Here is an 18,765-nt window from a genome sequence, read left to right as displayed (position 1 = left end):
ACTGGCAAGGGAGCGGTAAAATGTCCTGCATACCCTGCTGTGAAAGAAAAGACAACCACGGAAGATATTAAACCCACCTTCTCCCAAATTTTAGAGCTGGTCTTGCACAGAACAGATCAATCCCTTGAGATCTCATATGCAGCTCCAAGGCATCGAGCTGTAGGGGCAAGATGTGTCGACAGAGCCACCGCCCAGCCACTGTGGCTTGGCCAAACTAGCAAGGGAGTCCCAGTGACACACAGCACCCTACCTGCAGTCCCCTTCCCCCGGCAGTCACAAAAGAGGCAAAATTATTTTTTTCCCATTGGAAACACTGCGGCCACTTCTACCACTATATTTTCATGTGACCTTCCCAGTGAGCGTTCTCAACAGAGCTAAGGAAACCTTTTGCAGAGTAGGATGCTAACAAGTGTTAATGCACATTGCCAAACATGACCCCGAACGGTGACTATGGGCTACGTGACCTGTAAACTGGACCTACCTGTGCCTGTTCCTTTTGCCAAGCTCATCTTCAGAAACAGGGTCAATGTCGGGCAGGGGGATGATGTACCCGCTGTCAGCACTCAGCCTCTGCTCATCAAATCCGCTCTCCCGGTCCTTTAGCTTGTCTTCGTTCTTGTAGGTGACACCAATGTAAGCATTGTCACAGTCCCCTCTCATGCGGGTGACAGCTGGGTGATCACTTTTCAGGAAGTCCAGGTGAATCTTCTCATAGCTCTGAAAATGTTAATTTCAAACCCCTGGTTGGTTAGATGCTGCTCACTAAGGCTGCCTTTCTGCAGACGGATGGCTGTGATTCATTAACCCAGCAAATATTCTGCCCTATGAGCCAGCAACACTGGATGGAGAAGCCCAGCATCTTAAAATGACTTGAAGGGAGAAGTGACATGTATGTTTTAGACAGCGCAGGAGTAAGTGTGGCAGCACAAAACAGATAAATAGATGTGAGAGGGGCAGGGAGTGAAGGCAGGTGGGAAAAAGAAACACTGAATGATAGAGCAGGCAGAGCTTGTCCAGAGGTATCAGAAGTATGAGGGGAAAACTTGCTGGTGTCAGGGTCCAAAGAGGGAGATAAGAGGGAGATAGAGAGATAAACATGTGGGCCAAGTAGTCCCTTTTCTAGAACTCTTTCAATGCCTTGAAAATGCCATGAAAATATATAAAACCCATTCACCAACAGAAAAATTGTGTTGGTAGGATTTCATTAGAAATGGAAAGCTCTGCTGCCCAGCTAATACTGCAGAACTGCTTCTCTCGGTTAGTCTGCATGCAGAAACCAAACAGGCAATGACCCTGTCTGAATCACATAATCCACATAGGTTAGGATGTGCCAGTTCAGTGGACACGGCTCTCATGGCTGGAACAACACTTGCAATTCCCCCTAAAACAGTATATAGAAAACACAGAAAAAAATTCAAAGAGCAAACCTTTTTGTACTCTCCAGGCAACAAGCTCTCCACAATTTCACTTAAATGGTAAAAAGAAGGTCTTTTCTCTGGTTCACTGTTCCAGCACTTCACCATGATCTCATACCTGCAGTTAAGATGGAAACCAATTTAAGCATCTGTAAATGGAAAATGAGTAACCAAACAGAAACTAAAGCCAAAATTGTCTGGAGACTGGCCAGGTGTGGAAAAGCCGGATGCACACATACACTTCATTGGTAGCATGATCAGGTTTGGCCATTCGGTATCCACTCTTAATCTTATTGTAGAAAGTAGAATCAACCATCATGCCAGGATATGGTGTGCCACCTGCAGACAGAAGAGAAGAAAAAATACTACTCTGTACTTTACTATCCATGCAAACTTCCCAAATACTGTCTTGCTGTTCCTGTCAAAAAGTGTTAACGCTATAATCTGACATGCCATCAAAATTAATCTTTCCTACCCAATGTGTCACGTCAGAGATACTGTCTTGATGACATTAAGCTCTGATGTGAAATGTTGGCTAGGAAAGATTGAAGTAGGTACTAAGAAAAAAACACCTTTACAGTGTTTCTAGAATGCACTGAGTGGGCACAGAGGTTGGATGATACCTGGATCAGGTCATCAGCCTGCATTTGGCAGATCTGAGGTCGTGACTCTGCTCTGTCACCGGCTTTCTGTGTGACTTAGGCAAGTCACTTGCTCCACTGGGTTTTATTGCCTTTGGCACCTGCAGGACAGCTGAGGGTGGCATGGCCTAAGTAACTTGCTTCCTCCCAGCTGTAAAGGCAAAGCCTTAGTGTGAGCCAGTCCCCTCCATACCCAAGTCTTCCCACCTGGGCAGCTAGCTTTAGACCACAGCTAACACGTCAGGAGCATGGGTTGTTGAAAAGTTTGGGCTTGGCCCCTGAGCTGACAGTTGGGCAAACATTTGGGGCTGCAGCATACAGACATCATCACACTCATGCTCAGTTGTCACTGATGTATAAAAAGTATCATTCAAGCTGAAGTCAGCATTGCAGCAAGATGTCAAAGTTGACCTTCTTTAAAAATGTCCCTGAGGACACATTTTCCTTTCTGAGAAAGATCATCTTTCTCAGATGAAGGAAGCATGCAATAATATTGCTCCAGAAACCTCAGCCCTTCAAAAGCAGGATTGTCACATAAAACTGGGCTTCAGAACCTTCCTTGCAGGCAGGGCAGTGAAGCACAGGTGTCTCAGCTCCTGAGCTATTCATTCCCAGGGATGCTGGGGAATGGATCCTATGATGCCGAGAGATTACACTGATCAACACCATAAACAGTGGTGCAACTGCTGTTTTCTGAGCAGCAGCTATATGACAACTTATTCTAGAAAATAACATTAGGTTTGGGGTTGCTGTGGGGCAGTAGTAGGTACCATAGAGGTGTGACTAATCCTACTGAGAGTAAATGTGGGCAATGCACGCTCACTGAAGCAGGCCAGCCATCCGCCTGGGAGGCTAATTAATGAGGCTGAGGAAAGAGCCAGGCTGTTCCCAGCTGGGAACCATACATCGTCTGTAACTGCTATACATTGTCATAACTACTTTACACTGCCATAAACTAACCGTGTGAACCTGGAAATGAGAAATCAGCATCCCAGAAGATTGACACTTGTTTTCATTCTGTAATGGGACTAAGACAGGCTTTTTTGAAACACGTATGAAGAGACTGTTTCAAACCAGCCGCTGAGCTGGCATGCAGCCCCAGGCACCCTGGTGCAAAAGGGAAGCATGTTCCTTCTTGTATTAGCCAGAAAATCCATCCTGGCCTGGCACACCAATACTTTACCACAAAAGCTTTTCACTCAGTGATTTTAGTTTTCTAGAAAAAACAAAAAGTATCTTGCAAAAAGAAATATAATGAGAACTTTGGAAGAGTACGGACATTTCATTTCACACCTGACACTGGAATCTGAAACCCCATATAGAAGAATAACTAACAGTTGATTTCACATGTATATTTTTACTGTAGAATTTGAAATACTTTGTGCAGAACAGTTTGAACTAAAAAAAATAAAAAATCACTACACATAAGAACACATTCACAGTACATACCAAGAGAAAATATTTCCCACAGCAGAATTCCATAAGACCAGACATCACTTAATGTTGTGTACAGATTGTCAAAAATGCTTTCTGGTGCCATCCATTTTACTGGGAGGAAAGTCTGTAGCAAAAAGAAAGAAACCCCAAAATGCACAGATTAGTCGTTAAAGAAATGCTTCCCATTACAATTGTTTGACAGCCAGTGTCAGCTTCTCTCTAATAAGAAAATTGTGTTAACCTGGCTACTGTTTATGTTTAATTGCACAATACACAGAGGTACCAGGTTTATAAGCAATGCTACTATTTGCTCCCCACCAAAACTGATTAAACCATAACTGTATTCATTTTATCACTAGCAAATGACCAGGCTGATTGAAGGTATGATACAAAAGCTGGCATTGCTGATCTAGATCCAATATGTCATTGATTGGTGTATCACTATACTCCATGTCATAGTGACAGTTCCTTAATGATTTGTCTAGTCACAAAACTTGCCAGTTAAAATGTAAACCTGCGAAGTACTACGTGTGGCCAAGTACTTTTTGGCTTTGAAGCAGAATTAGGAAAGTTACGGTAATTAATGAACTGAAGAAAAATTGTTCTCAGGAGTCTTCATCCCAATAGTCAATTAGTGTAACCAATACTGAATGGCAAGAACATTAAATAGCATTTAAAACTGACACCTCTCATTTCAGTTAAAGTAGAACTCAGGAGATTAAGAAGTACATACGCTGCCCTTGGAGACATAATTGGAATCATGCATGATGTCTCTAGCCAGCCCAAAGTCACAGATCTTCACAATTTTTCCTTGAGCCAGGAGGACATTACGAGCTGCCAAGTCACGGTGCACACACTGTATGGAGAAAAATTAAGTTGTTCAAGGATGTGCTAATTCCACAAGGGCTATTCCCCTGCAAAGATCCCTGGAAAAGATCTGTTGACTTTTTGGGCACAGTCTTAACAAGATCTTCTACTGAACAGGCACCTGTATTACCCTACTAACTGGGGCAGGGAAGCACCAGTCCTCAGAAACAGCAAGGGCTCATGCAGATGCACCACAGTGGGGAGGAGACAAAAGTGATGCCACCCTTTCCCCTTCTACCCATCATGTACTAATGACATGTCTATGCTTCTGACCATGCTGGTCTGTGGCCGTATGGACCCTCCACCCAGACCCTGCCTAGATCCACCACCATCTCTGGCACCCTGACTCCATGAATGTCACAGGCTGCGACAGGAGAAGAGGACTGACTGCTGCTTTGATTTTTCCACCCGTGGTGATCTCACTTGCCAGGTAAGTGAGAAAGCTGTCTACAACCCCAAAAAGAATATGATATTGTGTCACGTTTTCAGAATCTAAATGGAAAACCACAGTCAGAGATGAAGACCTTTTTACATTTTCTTTCGTTTTACCGACTTTTTTATTTACTTACATTTTTGGAAGCCAAGAATTCCATTCCCCGTGCAACCTGGTAGGTGAAGCTCAGCAAATCCAGCAGACTGAGGCCCTCTGAACTGTCATCTGAAAGAAGGTTTTTGACTTCTGATTCTATTGGAGAAGAGAGAAAAATGTGTTTGTGCTGTGGAGCATGAAAGCAGCATCCATTTCCTCCTACCCATAATGATTCTGAGCTGATAATTTTAACAGAGTAGCATGACCAAACCAGTTTTTTTATAATAACTAACCACTTTTAATGTCTGCATCAGTCACTGACACATACTGCTTTCTTAAAAACATCCAGTATTAAATATAGGTTTGGGGTTTTCTCCTGTCTGTATTGTTTTCCCCACAGAACTGCAGGAAAAGGTGACGTTTAAAAGGTTCACTTAAGTTTTGTACAGCATGTTTACAATACTCAGTGTGTGGTACAAAAACATTTATTTAGAGGTGGTGCCTTTGTTAGGTTTTTGTACATTCTTATCCGTTTGCTTTTGCTGAACACTGTTATGTTTCCCAGCAAGCATTCACTGGGAGTAATCCAATACCAGCAAAAAGGGTCAGAAATGCTATGGCAAGATTTCTCATTTTTTATGAAAGATGTCAGCAAAAAACCAGTCAAAATTCAGTGATTCATCCACCCCGACTGTCCTAGAGCGCTGTATGAGTACATTAGTCTGCCATGTAAATCTGGGACTGGATATGGTTCAGTTTCTGAGGCCTTCAGGCAAAAGTGATGATGCTTATTTTTAAAGCAAAGCATATTTGGTTTCTGAAAACGGGGCTGGGGAATGGGATGCATTCATTATCTTCATTACATAACCTGGGAAAGTATTTGGGAGTGTTCTGCATTTGGTGTCAGTTAATGTGAAATGTCAGTGGAAACACAGCAATACAAATGGCTACTATTATTGTTCATTGCTATTGCTCAAAATCTTGCAAACTACAAGACTGACAAAGTCTCTGCCCCCCAAGAGTGCCTACAGCCCCGTGGCAGAGCACAGCCTCAGCGCTTCAGCATGGGAGCAAAGGCACAGCCGGACCCCGCTGGTCCCCTTCTGCTCCAGGAGCAGATACTCCTACCCCCAGAGCATCATGAAGAACACAAGCATAAGCTTTTAGCTTATAGCTTGTACTCACACACTTGCACAACACAGCTGAGTAGTTTACGTCCATGCAGAGGGCAAAAATAAGAGATGTATTTATGCAATAATTACTTGTATTAATGATGTATGCAGAAGGGACAATTCTATGTTACCTGACATAGACTTCTTCTTATATGAAGCAGGCCGATCATACACAGATCTCTGAATATCAGAGTATTTGGATCCCTCCTTCCTTTCCAGCATTGGCACATACTGAGTGGTATCAGCTTGTTTCATGTCCATGTATTCTCCAGTGTTTTCAAATGATAATATCACATAACTGAAATTGGAAAAAAATAGGGGTGTATCAGCTGGTATTGCCCAAGTGACTTCCCTGCCACAGCACCCTGTAGATCTAACAGTTCTTTTACAGTGTACAGCTGCATTGCTGTGAAATACAAGAGCTGGCTTCTTGGTAGAGAATACGTAAAGATCATATATTGTAACATAACCATGTATTATCACGTATTAGTACATGTTACCATGTATCACAGTAGTCAAACACAAGTGCTTCAAATTTATCCTTTTGTCAATAGACAGGTATGTAAACATATATTGTCTAACCCCAAAACCACACTGAATCCAAGTATTACTACCTAGGGCTATTAGTTCAAGGTATTCCAAAAGATAGATGTAATTAATTCACCCAAACAGTTTGCATCAAATCCAGTCCTGATGAACAAGTCCATGCTCAGATGAACAGTCCTGGCTGCACTCAGCTACTGAGTCAGTTGTTCTATTTGCCTGAGTGATTTTTTTTAAGGAATCTCTGTTCACCTTCTGAATCCTGACTGATTTTATGACATTGCTTTATTGCTGAATGTATGATGACAAGCTTCCTCCACCATCATCTGGAAAAAGCTATGGGAACATTAACCATAAGGAAACTGTTGAGATGGGCTAAGCCACCAGTAGATAAAGGAGAGTATTGAGCCTGGAGAACAAACACTGCCACATTGTTTGCGGGGAAGGAGGTTTAGGCAGCTGAAATGCCCTAAGCAGGGAAACAAGGAAACCACGTAGTTGTGCTTTACTTTTAAAACTTTAAAAGTACTTTTAAAATGCAAAAGGATGGTTTTACAGAAAAGAGGAACACTGGGTCATGCTTTATTAATAAAAATGTTCTTTGAGACTTCAGGATGTCTGTGGAAAACCCACAGTGGCCCTGGAACTTCAAGCATCTCTACACAGGGAAAACATGGATCTAGGACACACGTCAAGGAGACTGAACAAAAAGTGCTGAAACCTTCCCAGACCTATGAAACCTGACAAATAAAAGCCTAATGATAAGAACTAGGGAGGGCTCTAAACGAATTAATGAGAGGAATGGAGTAAGGGTTAATAATGACATCTGCTTGAGTTGCAGATCATACTTTTTTTTTTCCTGTTTTTTCCCACCTTCTTGTGCTTTCATCAGCTGGGTTCATTCCAAAGATATCCAAATCTTTCTTTGGCTTCTCTGGGTGTCGGTTCAGGAAATTGTCCCTGTTCTTATGCAGATAGTTCACCAAATCACCATAAAAGCAGTATTCAGTAATGATGTAAATAGGACCTGATAAAATAAAGCAAAATAATACATTGATAAGTGAGGTCTTAAGAAAGAAAGAAAGAAAGAGAGAAAGAAAGAAAGAAAGAGAGAAAGAAAGAAAGAAAGAAAGAAAGAAGACTCAAAAAATAGTAGAAATTAGAATATGAAACAAAGAATTTGTGAGTTAATACATTTTTATTTACTAAGTTACGACTGCAACAACCACCAAATATCAAGTAGGTTTGTGAAACCTTTTATTTGTTTATATTTATTGTTAAATCCTTTAATTGAAATTTGTGTGCTTGTTAAACAGTGAATGATGGCTCCACAGCAAACCTCCGTTTTGTCAGCCAAACTCACCTGATTTTGTACAAGCTCCAAGCAGATTCACAATATTCAGGTGGGGGCCAAGGTGTGTCATTATCTTCAGTTCAGACATGAGTGCCTGTTTTTCGCTGGATCTAGCTGTAGCTGTTGAAAAAACACACCAACCACTCAGTGAGAGCAATCACCTTTTTCACAAGAACAAACAATTTCTCCTTGCTTTCCTCATTAAAGTATTGCTACCATGGTTTCCTGAAGAAGACTGTCCTCTTTACTTGACAGTGGGCTTTCTTAGGACTTGGAGAGGAGTCACAAATCACTAATAAAGGACTCACTTAATGCAGCTCAACAGCTGACACAGTCTGGTTTTCCCTCTCCAGGGGTATGGTGTATTGCCCAGGTGGCACAGAGGCATTTTATAAGCTGCTCATTTCAACACAAACAAGCTCTTCATGGCTCCTTCAGAGACACTGCATCACATCCTCAGCTCTCATGAACCTGGAAATCTTCAGTGAACTTAAGATTCTCACACGAAGCCTGCCTATTTCTCTTTTGTTGTGTAGCTTTCATTTGCTCACAGACATTCATGGTTATTTTATCTTTTTCTGAACTTGCAGAGTTACTGTGGCTGCTACAGTCCCTACAGGTAAAACCAAACCCTGGAGACTTTCAGAAGCCTGGATACTCTCCGTCTTGAAAAGCCATGAAGCAATCTAAAGTATAATTTTAAATTTCAGTCATTCCACAGTTCACTTGCAACTTCAGATGTGGAGAATCTATTTATACACAAGCAATGCCTGAGTAACCCTGTGGAAACGTGCCCTCCCCAGCCTGGGAAATGGAACCACAACAACTTACGTTTCAGCATTTTCACAGCTACTTTCATCACCGGTTGAGAGCGACTCAATCCATATGCAGTCCCTTCAACTACTTTTCCAAAGGCACCGGAACCAAGGATTCGACCTGAACACAAAGGAAAGCATTACTTAGTTCTGAAAGTAACAGCAATTCGCCTCATTCCCTGCTGCCATTCCTCTATGAGTTGTGATCCTTGTGTGGAAAGAGCACACTCACTTAGCCAGACCACTGGTATTATTGTTATTACTGTTGTTGTTAAACAGAAAAGGCAAATATAAAATGCCATTATTAAGTACAATCCTTAAATAAAAACAAACAAGCAAACAACAGGAGCACATCTGCACATGGGAGGTCAACTCATTCAAATTCGTCTCCTACTGTGCCCTGCTGCCCTCACTTAATCCTTTCTAATCATTTATTCTCCGATGTTTGAGTTGACTTCTCTACCTCAGTCAGCACCTGATTACAGTGCAGTTGTGTCTTTTACTTAAAAGTCTGAACTGAACTCCTTAGCTGCAGTTTTGGGCTGTAATATCAATCCTGGATACATCTAGCAGCATGATAGACTGAAGTATATCAACAGCACATTTAGAAATAGGCAGGCAGGACCATCAGTGCTCTGCAAGAAGCTGAAATACATGTTGATCACATATGAGGGGAAACTTCTCTGAAGTTTAATGTACAAGTGTGTTTCATATGCTGGAATAAATTTTATTGCAAATTTCCAAGTGCTGTAATGAAACAGCTAATGTTTATACACACTTTACTCTTCCCACAAATCAATTTAGACAAAAATTTTGGATCATCATAACCTGTCTCCTGATATGGATACAGTGTGCAGAAGAATTGTGCACAGATTGAGTGAGATTTTAGAGAAATATGAACTGCACAAACATAATCCAAAATACTATATTTCATAGTTTCCATATTGAAGAGCAAGTTCATCAAGGCAACACTTAGTGAACAAACCCATATATGAGCTCCAGATGCCAGGATATTTTCATATTCCTGACAAGCTCTCTATTTTATTTTATGTTACTTTTTAACTTGCAGCACAGAAAGAAGTAGTGACTTTTACTATGGAGATATATGGCATTTTGTCTTTTGACGTTCATTTACAGTTTGAACCCGCCGCCTTTTACGCTTCTGAAGGTGTTATCTGGCATGCAACACCATATGTTATCCTCTAGCTGCAGCCCTCACTTTTATTGTATACATGCTTTCAAAAGAAAATTTCCAGCCAAATGATATCTACATCATTAATAAGCACAAGAAATGGTTAAAGAACGCTTAGCTGAGTTACCACTGAAGAACCTCTTCAAGACTATGACAGTGTAGTTTGTCATGCATACAAAAACTATGTGATTTCTTTTCAAGATTCTTGTGCTCTGATGGTTATTCTTCCTAATCAGGATGTGAGAAAGCTTCCCACTAAATTTCAGACTAATTCAAACAACCTGAGTCTGAAATTTGGCCCCTGAAACTTTTCAGACCAAAAGTCTGGGAACCATATGGCAGGATGCAGCCCTTCAGAATGCAATGGCATTTGCTGATGCTCCTTGATCTTCTTGTCTTCATAAGCCAGTTCCTCCCCAAACCATATTGTCAGCTGAGCACAAGGTGCACATCTCCCTCTCCATCACCTCTGCTGAGCCAGGGTGCACGTGGAGATGGTGAGAGCGCTTCCGCAGTGGTGGGGAGCGATCACTGCTATTTCCCCTTCTCACCCCTCTCCGCAGACATAGCCCAAGCCCCATGTGTTTTGCACCTGCAATGTGGAACCAGGTGGGAGCTGACTGCTCAAGGGCTGAAGGCATCTGTAACGCCATCACATTCTTGACATCGAGGCCTTCAGTGGAGACCAAAATTATAGCAGGTGTTTATTTTTCTCAGTATAAAGACACTGCTGTGATCTGCTTGCCAGAGGAGCAGCGCTGCTTCTCTGCCACAGAGGGACTGTGCAGACACAGCAAGAGCTCTGGGCTCCTCAGGCCAGCACAGGTACAGCACCTGGGGGGGCTGTTTCAGCCTCTGCACCCATCCGTAGAGCTGGTCTGCAGCGCCTGTCGGAGAGGTGCTTTTTTTCTGCTTGGGGGGCCACAAATACAAAGGTGAAGTCTGTGATTTTTTTCCAGACACAACCTTCTCAACTGTGTGAGAATTTCTTTGGCTAAAATTGAACTGGGATGATCAGCCCACCCCAAATTAAACCAGAATTGTCTTTGCCTACATCAAAAGCCAGTCAAGTGACAAGCTTTGTAACCTACATCCGGCTTCTAGACTCTTGAGAAATTAGGTGCCACATCCCTAAATGCTGTGTAACCTTTCTACAGCCACCCCAGCATCCCAAGAAACAGCAGCACTCAGACCCCACTCCTCAAAAGGCCCTGCCCTCTGCCCCCTCGGCTGAAGGAGGGGGTCCAGGTCCTGCCGGGACCTCGCCACTTCCCAGCAGAACCAGGAGAAGGCAGTGGCATCCAAACAGCTCTCTGCACTACCGCATTCCTCGTTCTGTTACGCATCTCCCAGGCTGGCGCTGGCTGCTAAGAGCTTTAAACAGCAGCGCACTACGTACATTGTGGAGGGGTGATAGCAAAGGAAAACTTGCAGTGTAATCCAAATTTATCAACTGAAGCTCCAGCCAGCCAATGTTCAGAGTTGGCATTTAACGCAGCACTGCACTCCAGGCCCTACTAGCTAGAAAAACAAATAAATGCCAGCTGGCTTACACAGCTAGGATGGGAAATGCTCATCTGGCTGAGCCAAAATGGGTTAGTACCCTGCTTCAGAGCCTCCCTGAGCTGAAGGTGTAATTGCCTTGCTGTCATCTCCCACTTTGATATGAGAAAATCTGCACAAACCAGAATTATCAGCCCCAGGAACAAAAGAGGTCCCCACCAGCAAGCGTTTCATATGGCAAAACTGCCAGTGGGTAGATGTTAACCATGTCAAGAAGAATGCTTGTGCAATCCAGATTGCTAAAAGGACATGTAGCGTTAGTTTTTAAAGCACTATCCCGAATATGCCTGTAAACAGGAAGGCATTGAAGTAGGCTGATGCTCATGAGTCAGATGGAGACAAAGTCACAGTGGTGGTCTGTTAACTCAGATCTGACAAATCCTATTTAGGCATATAATTAAAGTCTGGGTTGTAATAAAATAATTCCATTAATATCCACCCTTCTCTAGCTTTCAATTAGCAACGGGAATTTAATTACAGGGTATCATTCCTGAACAGAAAAATTTGTGCTGCTTCTTTCAAGAATGAACATCAATTCTTTCTCTGCGATGGGGAAGGGGAACTACACTAGGGGAGTATGTGTCTTAAAATATATCAAACAAAAACCATATTTCATCTTCTTATCCTGTATTTTGTGATACAACTTGGCGCACAGATACCTCCAAGAGAGGAAAGCCTTGTATATTTAAAGCACTACCTGGATAGAGCATTAGAATTGCCAAATTGTTATAAATGACAGATTGGGCCAGCCTTGAAGAACTAATTACAGTTGGATTCTGTATGAACTCCAATGCAGGAATAACAAAGCGAGAAAGCAGAAGGAGAAGGAGGAAGGCAGTAGCCTCAAAAATAAGTTATGCAGTTACTCAGCACTGATATGTGCACGATGTGGATTAATAACTTAAAAAATATTTTTAATAAAACTACATAACTACTTGCAGATTTCCCTTGGCCTCTGCACAGAAGTATATAAATGTCTTGCAAATAAAAAACGCTGATGCATTTCTTGTGGGTGGCTTAGCAGGAGTGAGTGTTGAAGAGGTCATTTAATGCTGCGAGAGGCCCCCTAAGCCATGTGGACGTGAGCACTGCATGCAGGGCATGTGGAGGAGAGCTGGAATGGAGGCGCAGGAGACTAACACAAGAAGCTTAAGGCTGACACCAACGTAGGGGAAGAAGAGGATGCAGAAAGAGAACAGACAGGTACAGAGAGGCTCTACACTTCATAGCCATAACTTAGATCGCAACTCCTGGTAGCAGGGACCTCAGAGTTACCCTTAATCGTCTTTCTCCCCGGAGAAGGATGAGATTAGTTCCTTAGAGGAAACTTACCAAGCACTAACCCATCTCGAGGAAACTCCCATCTGGAGTCATAAGGCAGCTGCATTGGGTCCACATAAATGTATTCGTGGCCATCAGGGCTAATGGACTCAATGACTCTCCATCTTATCTCATACCTTGGCTTCTGCAAAGCATATTAAATGCAAAACCAACCATTAGACCTGTGCCGGACTTCAGAGCAGTTCAAAACCCAGCAGGGCTCAGCCTCCAAACCAAAATACTTTTCTACATTACCTGTTTCCATATGATGACCAGGACAATCAATGAAATTATCACAATCACTAACAGCACTAGGACTGCAGCAGCCACCGTTAGTTCTGATCGCAAGGCTGTGGGGTAAAAAGACAGACTCTGTTTTCCTCCTGAGCCACAAGGAACATGACACACACAGAAGACTCCGACCTCCCGTACCACCACAGTCCCCATGTCCTGCAGATGTGGCAGGGGCAGTTGCTGAGGCTGGTGACTGTAAAGTCTTTCCAAGCCCCAGGCTGCTCTGCCTTCCTGTTTCAAAACAAAATGCACAGATTGTCTAGAAGAACATCTCCTAGCCAGTGATATCACAAAATTATAAAATGAATCATGGAACCGTTTAATAAGCGAAAACCCAGATGCACCATGAAGACCTGTAGAATGCCTCATCCTCACATGTCCCAGGGTGGGAAAGAATGTATTTCCATTTATTTTTATCTGCAACAATTCCTATTTTTAAACTATTAAGACTGGACTGGAGTGTGTTATAGAGGGGTCAAACTGGCTGTGGTAACTTCACAGAAGGACAAAGTGAACTCACTGGGAGCCACAAGCTTCAGTTCCCGAGTAACAGCACCAAGGTCATTCCTTGCCACACACCGCACAGCCAGGGTTTCCTCTACCTTCTGGAAGGTCACCTGGCTTTCCACCATGTTTTTCTCATCCAGGTGGACTTCCATGTGTACGTCAGAGATATTGTTAGTCAAAAGAGCCCATGAGGTGTCATTGCTGCACCTGCAGAGAAGAATAACAGGGGAAATGGGCATTGGGCGTAGGTACGGATAACGAAGAGTGAAGAGAACAAGAATCACCTTTCCCTATAACTTTCTTCTGACAATGATCCTTTTAAAGACCAGAAATGCTTAAGACCACCTCTGTGGAAAGCCTGCATCTTTCTCCCCTCAGAATAATTTGCCTTCTGATCCTCATTGCTGCTGCTGCTTTGAGGGCCTGACAACGCAGCCCAGCAGGTCTGGTATAGATAGACCTTGGTGTCACTATGTATCCCATAGAGTTATAGTACTGGATGGATCTCTGTTTCTCCCTGAACCCTTAGTGCTGTACAAGGCTCCCTGGGGCAGGACTAGGAGGACGATCATCCCACCAAGTAGTAAGAGGTTTTAGCACAATGAAAGCAGAACACAGCTGGGAGGTGCCCAGGGCTCCTAGCCCTCTTCCATGCGTCGTCTCCCTCTCCTTGGTAGATAACCTCCCAGGGAAAAACCAGCCTCCCAGTAGCCACAGAAAGAGCCAGTCTAGAGCTAGCAAAAATGGGAGTAATTACTCCACATGTCTAAAATACTTCGAAGGTAAAAACTATAATTAGGCAGAAAATAATTACAAGTGAAAATTTAGAAGCACGCAAGAGCATAAATGAGGCAGATTGAACTATCTGAAATGATAAGAACTCCCTGAAAGGAGGAACAGCTACTTCCCGAGATCTTTACTCAAACCGGGACTATGAAATCTGCTGAGTTTGCTTATTGAACACAAAGCTTTTATGAGAGAAACCTCCTGAACTGATGCACTGTGTCTTCTCCTACAGGATGCAATAGGAAGGGCACTGATAACCTCTCTTGAAACAGAAGCGACATGCCTCCAAAAAGAAAAAAAATTATCTAGACCTCACTGGCTGTTGATGAGGAAAACATGGTATGGTAACTAATAACACTAAGCTGATCAAGGACACAACAAGTCATATCTTAAATAAGAAAGTACCCACTCCTCTTACTTTTTAATGTCCTTGCAAACCAGCCATTCCACATCAGGAAGCGGGGTCCCCTCTGCCAAGCACCTCACCGTCTGCCCACCCGCAGAGCCATGGTGATCGTCCACAAGGTCTAAGATCAGTGCTGGAACTGAAAAGGAGTCAAGAGTTTGTCAGCATATTCATTGGGATCTACAAAAAAACAGCCTGAAATTTCAAATAAAGCAGGAGAGGTGTTGTTTGGCTGGCAGCTTAGCAACTCCTAGAGACCCAGGCTCATCCAGGAGGTCCTCATCTCCTGCAGGACAGAGCAGATCCTAGGCTAAAGCCATGAAAAGGAAGTGCTGCGGTTATGCCACGTCCTCATGTCATACTAAATGAGCTATCATCCCCTCTGTCAGCTGGAATAACTTAGGCGGGAGGATAAAGTTTCTTTTTGGCTCAAGGCCAGCTCAGAAGTGAAAGCCAGGATCGGGGTAGGAGAGCTCCAAGGACTCGACATGCACACACTCCTCTGGACGCTCCAGCTCATGCCTGTCTTATCCTAATACACCAGGCAATCCAATGTGTAAGTGGATCAAGTCTTTGCTGTGTGCCATCAGTTCTGGTGGTCAAGGCTCTGGGCTCCTTACCTTGTATCAGCAAGGAGAAGGTGTATCTTTTAACCTCATCTTCATTTTCAGCAACCAAAGTATAGTATCCGCTGTCTTCTTCCTTGGCCCGGATCAATTTTAATATACTTTGAAACCTGCAGAAATAAGAAGTTTTGTTTGTATTTTTGAAGCGGGCATAAAAAAAAAAAATCATTTTGGTGCAACATGTAATCTGGGTATGTAAAGATTATAATGTAGTGACATTTAGCATTTCTAGCATGACTTTAATGACAGTCATTACTTGAGCGGTAAATAACTACCAACACACAAGTGAGAAACAAGTGGGCGTAGTTATATTCTGCAGGGATCTGACAAAGCCCCTGATATTACTGGAAATATTACTGGAAATAGCTAGAGATTATTGTTGTGGAGTCATGTTGGCCTCAAGACTTGTCATGTCGGACTCAAGAGGCTTACTGCACAGAAAACAGGATTTCTATGGTTTGGAGAGGTTAATGTTACGAAGGGAATAAGAAGAGGCAGACTAGGCATTGCCCTTTAGAGTAGAAAAAATTATTTTTAAACGCCACTGAGGAAGAAGTAACAAATTGAGGTGGAAAGAGAGAGCAGGAGCAGTGCCCAGGTTTCTGGAAAAGAAACTCAAGTCAGCACGGCAAAGTAAGGGTCAGAAGAATATTTTTACCTTGTTTCCTGCACTCTGTTGGAACTAGTAACAATCTCAGTAAGATTTTCGATCAGAGTCACATTATCCTTCAACCAGTACATTTTTGGTGCTGGGTATGCCTGCACATCGACGACAAAGTTTTTGACTTCGTGTAGATTGACAGCCTCCAGAGGGCTAAACTGGGGCTCCAGGTGAACGAAGCCTTTGTCTGTAAATGAAAAAACCTTGCGTAAACCATGCTGTGCAGCATTTTTCAAGAACAGTGTTTTCCAATGTGTTAATAATTTTTGGACACTAAAAACAGACTATACCATGAACTGTAATGACTACTTTCTTATTTTCCTTAACCTCCTTGGTTGCATGCCGAGCAGTACATTCATAATCCCCTGTGTCTTTCACTGATGCCTCAGGAATGGTCAAGGTGTAAACCAGCTTCTGCGATGGGACTTTGATATCATCAAGCTTTATCAGACCTTTTTCTTTCTGCAGTTTGGAGAAGGAAAAAAAACCTTACTTAAGTAAGCAAGCTGAGCTGAAAGCACACCATTGAGGATCTACGATGCCACTGGAGTAAAAGCAACCATCTAAATCCTGTATGGCAGCAGAAGACTTGTTTACTCAGTCAGGGAGGCATTTTTCAGCCACAGGCACAAAAGGTGTCCCTGTGAAAATACACCCTTCTGGGGTCAGGCACAAAAGGGTGAGGAGGTTGAGAGTATATTTTGTTCACTCAAAACAAATACCATTCAAAGTTTGGGTGAGCAGCCTGAAAAAGCATTTTACTGCTCATGCACTACCTTCTCCTCAGACGTAAAAGCCACCTGAGTTTTCTTTGCTCATTTACCATGAAGTAGGGTGAATTTTTATCCCCTCCACCAAAAAATAAGTAACCAGTTGCTAGATGCTATGTCCTGCCTGCTAGATGCTACGTTCTGCTTCTTAAAAAAAAAAAAATTATTGGCAAGGAGAATACTCCTGTGAGTAAAAAGATTGTGAGAATAGTAGACCATGTTATCACAAGAAGCTGAAACTAAAAATATGCAGGGGCTATTTTTGAAGGGCGGCATACAGAAGAGATTATGATGTGTAACAGGAAAAATAGAACAAAACCTTCTCGAATTATTTTTCCTTTTGGGCTTTTCACTTACTTAAGTAACGAGTGGGATTTGGGGTCACAACCAGGTATGCTACAACTACTCCATTCCTTCAGTTACCAGCCTTTTTGTAAGGGACTCTCTGAAATACTCCATTGACCGGGACTGGCTCTAACCAAGTTTCGCTAAATAAAAATTTCCACTGCAGAAGAATGTTACATCAGTTTGAAAATTTTCAAGGTTCTCCAAAAGTTTCAAGGTTTTCTTACCAGACAGTTCTCATTAGTGAGTAATTAAACTGACTGTAAGAGTCATTTTCATTTACACCTGCACAATGAGGAACAATTAAGACTATGGACTTGATTTTGCGTTGTCCCTTATTATGTCCAAGCACCCAGGGTTTAAGAGAGCCATTTTAGAGGGTCAGACCTTCAGCAGCAGAGCTTTATGCAGATGTCCAATACATTCCCAGATCTTTCTGTTTCCACAGCATTTCATTTTTTGAACCAGCACAAGACCTGAAAGCCAGCATTTCTCCCTCGGAGGATGGACTCCCAGTCATACCTCACCTTCCTCTCATGTTTGCATACTTACTAACAGCAAACTCTAATTTTTGAGACTGAATCCTTTTTGTGGTAATCTAAAAATGAAAGAAATTACTTTGTTTTCTCTCCTCAGCTGTCCTTATTCAGAGGAAAGAAGAAAAATTTACAACCCCACCTTCTTCCCCAATAAGTAACTACAAACATTCAAACAAAACAAAACACCTTAAAAAAAGAAAAAGAGATTTACCACTTTCCCAGGATAATTCCACTGTAAATTTACCACCTCATTGTCAAAGACCACACAAGTTACTACGATGGTCTCGCCTGTTTTGTAGACAGTTTTAAGAGCTTCAATTTCAACCGGCAGCTGTGAAGTAGCTGAGAGAAGAGAGAGAGAGCGGATTTAGGTTTTTTAAATATGCAGTTTTCACATAGTGCAATTTCAGGGGGACATTTCCATTTCACTTCCTCTACTGAGAAATTACCTGGAAAATCCAGTGAATATGCTGCTGACTTATACTGATATAAACAATTTGCATTTAAAGCATGAATTGTACAGGCATTGAGTTCAATCCTACAAAGAAATGATCCATGCATAATATTTCAATTAGAAGTTCCTATCTCAAATGCCCCTGTGAAAAGGCACTCAGTATAAAAGCATTTCCCACTTTGCTAATTAGTGACTGTCTTTGAGAATCCCTTGCTGATCAATAAAAACCTGGGGTTTAAAATATTTGAATCATGCTGTTTTTCAGAATATCCAAAATCCTACAGTTTGAAGCTACTGGGAAACACCATGTCTTTTAAGATATGTTTCAGCAAACAGGATGAAAATACATGGATTATGGAAGACTTTTCTTGCAAACATTTGGGAGAGGAGATAAAGTTAAGAACATTTCATTCTCATCAAAATTGTATGCAACTGCTAAATAAAGTAGCAACTAAGTAACTGGCAATACCGCCAGAGGAGCAAGGAGCTCATCATTGGGGAAATATCTGATATATCCCAGTGATGCTGG

The 18,765-nt window shown here is 42.4% G+C and overlaps 1 protein-coding gene across 2 annotated transcripts in view; it reads right to left on the bottom strand.

Annotated features, from left to right (window-relative positions):
* Positions 1-18,765, bottom strand: part of PDGFRA (platelet derived growth factor receptor alpha) — a 35,396-nt gene that overhangs the window by 3,897 nt on the left and 12,734 nt on the right. For both annotated transcript variants that reach the window (XM_005433605.3, XM_055713253.1), the window contains exons 5-22: positions 17,994-18,124; positions 16,419-16,590; positions 16,126-16,315; positions 15,462-15,577; positions 14,854-14,980; positions 13,663-13,856; positions 13,104-13,198; positions 12,861-12,993; positions 8,790-8,894; positions 7,968-8,078; positions 7,478-7,631; positions 6,193-6,359; positions 4,930-5,045; positions 4,227-4,349; positions 3,506-3,617; positions 1,655-1,754; positions 1,428-1,533; positions 482-717 (exon numbers count right to left, since the gene is read on the bottom strand). In XM_005433605.3, the coding sequence (XP_005433662.1) occupies positions 482-717; positions 1,428-1,533; positions 1,655-1,754; positions 3,506-3,617; positions 4,227-4,349; positions 4,930-5,045; positions 6,193-6,359; positions 7,478-7,631; positions 7,968-8,078; positions 8,790-8,894; positions 12,861-12,993; positions 13,104-13,198; positions 13,663-13,856; positions 14,854-14,980; positions 15,462-15,577; positions 16,126-16,315; positions 16,419-16,590; positions 17,994-18,124 (2,488 nt within the window). The remainder of the gene's footprint in view (positions 1-481; positions 718-1,427; positions 1,534-1,654; positions 1,755-3,505; positions 3,618-4,226; positions 4,350-4,929; positions 5,046-6,192; positions 6,360-7,477; positions 7,632-7,967; positions 8,079-8,789; positions 8,895-12,860; positions 12,994-13,103; positions 13,199-13,662; positions 13,857-14,853; positions 14,981-15,461; positions 15,578-16,125; positions 16,316-16,418; positions 16,591-17,993; positions 18,125-18,765) is intronic.

The sequence above is a fragment of the Falco cherrug genome, chromosome 1 (genome assembly GCF_023634085.1).
Source record: "Falco cherrug isolate bFalChe1 chromosome 1, bFalChe1.pri, whole genome shotgun sequence".
Taxonomy (NCBI): Eukaryota; Metazoa; Chordata; class Aves; order Falconiformes; family Falconidae; genus Falco; species Falco cherrug.
Note: the sequence above shows the minus strand (reverse complement) of the source record. Positions and strands in the feature narration are given on the sequence as shown.